Consider the following 8,130-nt stretch of genomic DNA (forward strand, 5'->3'; position numbering starts at 1 on the left):
CACTTGATCCTTTGAAAAAACTAAACCAGACTTGTGTATCTCTGTGTTGTACGCAAAAGCAACCAATGTGTTTGTACCTCAAACCTATATACTGTCTCTCATTAACGCACAGTGGTTGATACTGTCTCTCATTAACGCACAGTGGTTGAAATCTAGAGTTAACCCAAGCACATTTACCTGCTAAATTAAATTGTTTATTTTGGTTTCATGTACTAAGCCTACTTTTGTTGGGTAATACTTTTTCCAGATCCAACACATTGCTTGGTAAATTTCAGTGCAATAGATGCTGCAACAAGGGAATGTATTGGCATCAAAGCAGGCAAATTTAAGGGATACTTCCCAAATGGCACCCTATTCCTTGTATAGTGCACAATTAGTCAAAAAGTAGTGCACTATATAGAGTGCCATTCGGGACTTATCCAGGCAGTTATTTTGAAACTAGTAAACATACCTGTAGACACTATATGAGTTATGAAAGGTAGGGTGCAAATACTGCTTGTCAGTAGAAGTAGGATTTAGGTTACGATTAGGAATGACTGAAATACGCAAAGGAGGGTTAGTCAAACAGGAATTGGGTTTTATTTAATCCAACTTGGATGTGATAAACTCCCTCTCTCTAGAAACACGTTTAGACTATGCTACCTGGAATTAAATAACCCAGAAATGCGTATCATTGTTACATCCATATTTGAATGCTACTTTTATATTGAATATACTTTTACCACCATGAAATATGTTTGACTTATTTACTTAAGTGAGACACCGTGAAATGTGTAGTTTATTCTAATTGGCCTATAAAATACATTTCATAGTCTCCATGAGATGACGTGTCAACACAGCCACGTTCCCAAAGTGCATTGCGATGATACGGTGCTAGTCTAAAAGCCGACGTAGACTTTTTGGAGGAAGACGTGTCTGTAACAACTGCTGAAATTATTAGCTGCGGAAGTCTTTGTCGTGTTAAAGACATTTTGAGAAATCAACCATGATGATCAGAATAGCCGCGTTTCTTGCTCTTGTCTGCTTGTGCACAGGTGAGTAATTTCAGAGAGATTGCAACAGTAACTAGCTAGGAGATCTAGAGTGCATTTGGAAAGTATTCAGACCCCTTGACTTTCCAAATTGTAACGCTACACAATACTCCATAATGACAGTTTTTAGAAATGTATTTTAAACGGAATATCACATTTACTAAAGTATTCAGAACCTTCACACAGTACTTTTTAAAGTACCTTTGGCAGGGATTACAGCCTTGAGTCTTGGATGATGCTTCAAGCTTGGGAGTTTCTCACTTTCATATCTGTGTAACCTCTCATGCTCTGTCAAATTGGATGCGGAGCGTTGCTGCACAGCTATTTTAAAGTCTCCAGATATGTTAGATTGGGTTCCAGTCCGGTTCCAGTTCCACTCAAGGACATTGAGACTTGTCCCGAAGCCACTCCTGTGTTGTCTTGGCTGTGTGCTTAGGGTCGTTGTCCTGTTGGAAGGTGAACATTCGCCCCAGTCTGAGGTCCTGAGTGTTCTGGAGCAGATTTTCGTCAAGGATATCTGTACTTTCTCTGTTTAATCTTTCCCTCGATCCTGACTAGTCTCCCTGCCGCTGAAAAACAACCCCAAAGCATGATGGTGCCAGGTTTCCTCCAGATGTGACATTTGGCATTCAGGCCAAATAGTTACATTTCGGCTTCATCAGACCAGAGAATCTTGTTTCTCGTGCCTTTTGGCAAATTACAAGCTGGCTGTCATGTCCCTTTTTACTGAGTAGTGGCTTCCTTCTGGCCACTCTACCATAAAGGTGTGATTGGTGGAGTGCTGCAGAGATGGTTGTCCTTCTGGAAGGTTCTCCCATCTCCACAGAGGAACTCTGGAGTTCTGTCCAAGTGACCATTGGGTTCTTGGTCACCTCCCTGACCAAGGCCCTTCTCCCCCGATTTCTCAGTTTTGCCGGGCGGCCAGCTCTAGAAAGGTGGTTCCAAATTTCTTCCATTTAAGGATAATGGAGGCCACTGTGTTCTTGGGGACCTTCAGTGCTGCAGAAATGTTTTGGTACCACTCCCCAAATCTGTGCCTCGACACAATCCTGTCTTGGCGCTCTACAGACAATTCCTTCGACCTCGTGGCTTGGTTTTTGCTCTGACATGCACTGTCAACTGTGGGACCTTTATATAAACAGGTGTGTGCCTTTCCAAATCATGTCCAATCAATTGAATTTACCACAGGTGGTAATCAAGTAGTAGAAACAGAATGATCCATGGAAACAGGATGCACCTGAGCTCATTTTCAAGTCTCATAACAAAGGGTCTGAATAGTTATATACTTATTTGTTTTTATTTGTAATACATTTGCTGACATTTCTAAAAAAACTGTGTTTACTTTGTCATTGTGGGGTATTGTGTGTCGATTGATGAGGAAAAAATGTATTTAATACATTTTAAAATAAGGCTGTAACGTAACAAAATGTGGGAAAGGCAAGTGGTCTGAGTACTTTCCAAATACACCGTATTTGGATAGCTGGATAAGAAGGTGAATGTTAGCTAACCAGGCTGGATAGCTAGGTGGCTAGCCACAGTAGCCATTCTATTCAACCCAATTTTGCAGATTTTATCAATCTGCACCACCAGGTAGTTGGCTAGCTAAGTCAATTATTTTGTTATGAACTAGCTTGGCTCTCAGAGTAGAAATGAACAGTACCTTCACATTAAGATAGCAAGCAAAGACTGCTTGATGTCATTTCTGCCCATGTTGTTTAGGAGAGAGCTGTTCAGACCCTGTGATCACCCCCTCTGCCTACACCACCTCTGATGCCGTCATCTCCTCTGAGTCTGTCTTTATCGTGGAGCTCAGCCTGGCCTGCACCAATGGCGCCCAGGTACTGCAGTTAGACACGACATACAGACACGCCTCTCTTTTTCTCATCACGCTCTAAATGTGTATCTTTCTTCAACAGAGTGTGGCTCTGTATGCTGACGTCAATGGCAGACAGTTCCCCGTGACCAGAGGCCAGGATGTTGGCAAGTACCAGGTAAGAGATGGGTCTGATGTGGACATACACTATGGATGTCCAATATACACTTATCAAGAGTAACTTGAGCCTCTATGCACATGCTGTGGGTTTATGACTTAGTTTGTCATGTCTTCGCTCTGTCTCTCTGTGTTTCTCAGGTGTCCTGGAGCATGCCCCACAAACAGGCTAGCTCCGGTACATACCAGGTCAAATTCTTTGATGAGGAGTCCTATAGCTCTTTGCGCAAGGTAGGCGTTTCATTCCTATTCATCTATGAGTGTAACTGGGGACTTTTGCCACGTTCAAGATAACCCTGAAATGTCTGACTTGGAAACTCGTAGAAGGATTAGTTTCCTGCTTGGAAATGATCAGAATCATCAAATACGAAGCTCTACGCAAAAACAAAAAGTGAGCACATTTTTACTCAGAGGTTCTTAGTGGTCTTGAATGCGGCATCACTTACACTTGGCAAGATAATCAGCGATCTAGCTACCAGTAATGTTCAATGGCAGGAGGAGACAGCGGCTTGGTGACTAGACAGCACGAGTTCCACATTTCCCAAGTTTATGCAAATTTCGATTTCCAATTTCCAATCGTAAGAGGGCAGCTCTTGCTAGCAAGCTTTGACATTGGCTAACAATAAGTGGTCATGCATGCTGTTTGAAAGATACAAACACCAGGGGAGATCTCAATGTCTTGAATGTTGTTTATCTATGCAAGTGTGAGTCCAGAGTAAAACATTTTTGCATACTGTCAGATATGACCTATTGCCTTATGCAATTGTGTGTGTTTTTATATTTGCTTGTTTTTTAGGCCCAGAGGAACAATGAGGATAGTGACTCCATCCAGCCTCTCTTCTCTGTCAATGTGGATCACAGGGTGAGTCAGCATAGACAGAATAACAAATGAATACTCGATGAAAGACAGTCATGTCTATAGTACACGCATTACGCTTAGAAAATGGAGACGTCAGAAACGGCAGAAGAGTGAACACTACTGGAGGCACCTTTCCATTTTTGGAGACAGTGTTTTATTTGGTAGCAAAAAAGTGGGTCGCAAACTTACTGGAAATACGTGACTTGTTTCCACAGTTAGCTGAGATGTTTATCTAGCTAGCAAATGTTAGTTACACAAAGCTCAGACATGTTTTTGCTAGTTAAAGTAGCATTGTTCTGTCAAACACCTCAGTCTTCAAAAATGGTGTCTCCTGTTGTTTACTTTTATCAATTGTGTTGCACCTTCTATGTGTCTTCACACATGATGGAACATTTGTATTTAGTGTTTTTCATTCTCATCTGAGATTCCTTCCTAACTGGTGCTGCGTTGTCTTGTTGTTTCTAGGGTGCATGGAATGGCCCGTGGGTGGCTACTGAGGTTATGGCTGTTCTCATTGGTATCCTGCTCTACTACCTGGCCTTCAATGCTAAAAGCACCATCCAGGCATAAAGGACTGCAAGTCCCACAATTCTCTGCAACTGGAACTCTAAAATACTGTTGAATTCTGGTGTGACTTTTCTACCAATCCAGAGCAACAATTTGCCACCATCCATTTCGAGATGCGGAACTAGTTGTTTTATATTTTGTATTTACATTTTTTTAAGCAGAAGAAGCTATTGCATTGTGTCAAGTTGTGGTAAAAACTGCACACCTCAATCAAACCCGATGTACCCCACAAACTGAATTGAGCACAGTAATTTTGTGTTCAAAAGCAAACCCAGGTCCTGAAAGTTAAAGGACTGTTTCTATATGCCAACACTGACTTCCTTTCACAGCCTCAGGCTTATTGTTTACCTACCGGTGGACTTGGCCTCTGAGAGACAAGAGTATCTGTCCATCATTCTGTGGTCTTTCTTGTGAAGGACCTTCATTGGTACTGATTCTACACAGTCTAAAATGACTGGTTCTGTATCTACAAGAGTCTGAGTAGGACTGCTGATCTAAGATCAGTTTCCCCATTTTCTAATCATTATGATCTGAATAGCAATACTGACCCTAGATCAGAACTCATACGCTGAGATATTGTGAATACGGACACTGGTGTTTAAGAGTCTGATGCCACTGTGGACTTGGCAGTTGCTGACTGGCTGTGTCTTACCGACAGTGCATGGAACTGTTGCACTGGCTCGCTGAAGAGGCCAAATATTCAAGTATTGGTGATTATTTTTGCTTTGTGGTCAAATGAATAAATGGTTTGCTTTTCTCCTACTGTGTGTCCATTATGCTGCACACATCTAGATCTAGGGGCAAAACATTATCCAAGGCCACACTACAATGCATCAAACTAAAATAAGTTACTACTAGAGTATGAAATAGAGCAGGGGTTCCAACTACATTCAGCTGTGGGACAATTGTTTTTCTTGAGCAAATGGTTGAGGAGCCGGATCATAACTACAGTGGGGCAAAAAAGTATTGTCAGCCACCAATCGTGCAAGTTCTCCCACTTAAAAAGACGAGAGGCCTGTAATTTTCATCATAGGTATACTTCAACTATGACAGATGAAATTAGAAAAATATATCCAGAAAATCACATTGTAGGATTTTTAATGAATTTATTTGCAAATTATGGTGGAAAATAAGTATTTGGTCACCTACAAACAAGCAAGATTTCTGGCTCTCACAGACCTGTAACTTCTATAAGAGGCTCCTCTGTCCTCCACTCGTTACCTGTATTAATGGCACCTGTTTGCACTTGTTATCAGTATAAAAGACACCTGTCCACAACCTCAAACAGTCACACTCAGAACCAAACCAGAAACAAAATTGTAGACCTGCACCAGGCTGGGAAGACTGGATCTGCAATAGGTAAGCAGCTTGGTTTGAAGAAATCAACTGTGGGAGCAATTATTAGGAAATGGAAGACATACAAGACCACTGATAATCTCCCTCGATCTGGGGCTCCACGCAAGATCTCACCCCGTGGGGTCAAAATGATCACAAGAACGGTGAGCAAAAATCCCAGAACCACACGGGGGGACCTAGTGAATGACCTGCAGAGAGCTGGGACCAAAGTAACAAAGCCTACCATCCGTAACACACTACACCGCCAGGGACTCAAGTCCTGCAGTGCAAGACGTGTGCCCCTGCTTAAGCCAGTACATGTCCAGGCCCATCTGAAGCTTGCTAGAGAGCATTTGGATGATCCAGAAGAAGATTGGGAGGATGTCAGATGAAACCAAAATATAACTTTTTGGCAAAAACTCAACTCGTCGTGTTTGGAGGACGAAGAATGCTGAGTTGCATCCAAAGAACACCATACCTACTGTGAAGCATTGGGGTGGAAACATCATGCTTTGGGGCTGTTTTTCTGCAAAGGGACCAGGACGACTGATCCGTGTAAAGGAAAGAATGAATGGTGCCATGTATCGTGAGATTTTGAGTGAAAACCTCCTTCCATCAGCAAGGGCATTGAAGATGAAACGTGGCTGGGTCTTTCAGCATGACAATGATCCCAAACACACCGCCCGGGCAACGAAGGAGTGGCTTCGTAAGAAGCATTTCAAGGTCCTGGAGTGGCCTAGCCAGTCTCCAGATCTCAACCCCATAGAAAATCTTTGGCGGGAGTTGAAAGTCCGTGTTGCCCAGCAACAGCCCCAAAACATCACTGCTCTAGGGGAGATCTGCATGGAGGAATGGGCCAAAATACCAGCAACAGTGTGTGAAAACCTTTTGAAGACTTACAGAAAACATTTGACCTTTATCATTGCCAACAAAGGGTATATAACAAAGTATTGAGATAAACGTTTGTTATTGACCAAATACTTATTTTCCACCATAATTTGCAAATAGATTCATTAAAAATCCTAAAATGTGATTTTCTGGAGAAAAAAAATATTGTTTTGTCTGTCATAGTTGAAGTGTACCTATGATGAAAATTACAAAATTACAAGCCTCTCTCATCTTTTTAAGTGGGAGAACTTGCACAATTGGTTTCTGACTAAATACTTTTTTGGCCCACTGTATATATCATTTGTAAACTGCAAATTGATCGCAAGAAGCCCAGAGTTTTCAAAAACCCACATTTCTGAATAAATGTAATATAAATGTAATATACTAATATAGTATTTGAAAAATATAAAATCCCACAGTCTGCCTGTTGAAGACCCCTGAAGTAGAGCATGACCTTAGTGGCGAGGATATTGAGGGATGTGTTTCCTGCTACATTACATAGGATGCCTCTTAAAATGTATAGGCTTTTAGCATAGTTGTGGCCCAAATGGCACTCTATAGTGCTCTGGTCAAAAGTATTGCACTGCACTATATACAGGTATCTGCCAAAATAATGGAAACACTTGATTATATGAGAGATACAAATATATATTGAAAGCAGGTGCTTTCATATGTGTGGTTCCTGAGTTAATTCAGCAATTAACACCCCATCAGGGTGTTGAATAAAAATGCTGGGCCGGCCATCATCTTGGCTAACATGGCTATGCCCCCATAGGATGACAATGCCCCCATCCACAGGTCACTGAATGGTTTGACAAGCATGAAAACAATGTAAACCATGTCTGTCTCAGTCACCAGATCTCAACCCAATTGAACACGTATAGGAGATTATGGAGTGGCAGCAATTCCTGAGGTAGTGTTTACCACCACCATTAAAAAAACACCAAATGAAGGAATTTCTCATGGAAGAATATTGTTGCATCCCTCCAATACAGTTTCAGACACTTGTAGAATCTATGCCAAGGTGCATTGAAGCTGATCTGGCTCATGGTGGCCCAACGCCCTAAATATACTTTATGTTGGTGTTTCCTTTATTTTGTCAGTTACCTGTAGGTAATCCCTTCAATGTATACCACAAATTCTGGAAATAAATTCTCATGAATAGTTTTTCCATAATGATGTCTTCTTTAGCAACCTATTCTTCTCCATACTCAGCACCACCTCGCACCTTTGGGTGGTATTATAAGGTAAACTTATCCATAAATTCCTGCATCATTTAGCCCTCCTATTGCTGTAAACGGGTTCACATGCATGCCTATAAGGAGGCTGGAAACCCTGTCTGTGTCCCAAAAGGTACATTATGTCCTGTATAGTGCAATACCTGGTCAAACGTAGTACACTAAGAAGAGAAAAGAGTGTTGTTTAGGACACAACCACCTAATGGAACCAGTGGTTATTTC

General features: G+C 41.7%; 1 protein-coding gene across 1 annotated transcript; it reads left to right on the plus strand.

Annotated features, from left to right (window-relative positions):
* Positions 1 to 860: 860 nt before the first annotated feature.
* On the plus strand, positions 861 to 5,204 carry LOC124045165 (translocon-associated protein subunit delta-like). Its single transcript, XM_046364408.1, has 6 exons — positions 861 to 1,034; positions 2,751 to 2,869; positions 2,948 to 3,022; positions 3,163 to 3,252; positions 3,818 to 3,883; positions 4,346 to 5,204. Exons 1-6 carry the CDS (start codon positions 986 to 988, stop codon positions 4,448 to 4,450), a joined length of 504 nt encoding a protein of 167 aa, XP_046220364.1. The 5' UTR covers positions 861 to 985; the 3' UTR covers positions 4,451 to 5,204.
* The last annotated feature ends 2,926 nt before the right edge of the window (positions 5,205 to 8,130 follow it).

This window comes from Oncorhynchus gorbuscha, linkage group LG10, assembly GCF_021184085.1.
Source record: "Oncorhynchus gorbuscha isolate QuinsamMale2020 ecotype Even-year linkage group LG10, OgorEven_v1.0, whole genome shotgun sequence".
Lineage (NCBI taxonomy): Eukaryota > Metazoa > Chordata > Actinopteri > Salmoniformes > Salmonidae > Oncorhynchus > Oncorhynchus gorbuscha.

What these genes read in the sequence shown, in the direction of transcription:
- LOC124045165 (XM_046364408.1), top strand. Translation starts at nt 986, where the DNA reads ATGATGATCAGAATAGCCGCGTTTCTTGCTCTTGTCTGCTTGTGCACA. An exon ending in AGGATGTTGGCAAGTACCAG is followed by an intron (nt 3,023 to 3,162) that starts GTAAGAGATGGG and finishes TGTGTTTCTCAG; the next exon opens with GTGTCCTGGAGCATGCCCCA. An exon ending in CCTATAGCTCTTTGCGCAAG is followed by an intron (nt 3,253 to 3,817) that starts GTAGGCGTTTCA and finishes CTTGTTTTTTAG; the next exon opens with GCCCAGAGGAACAATGAGGA.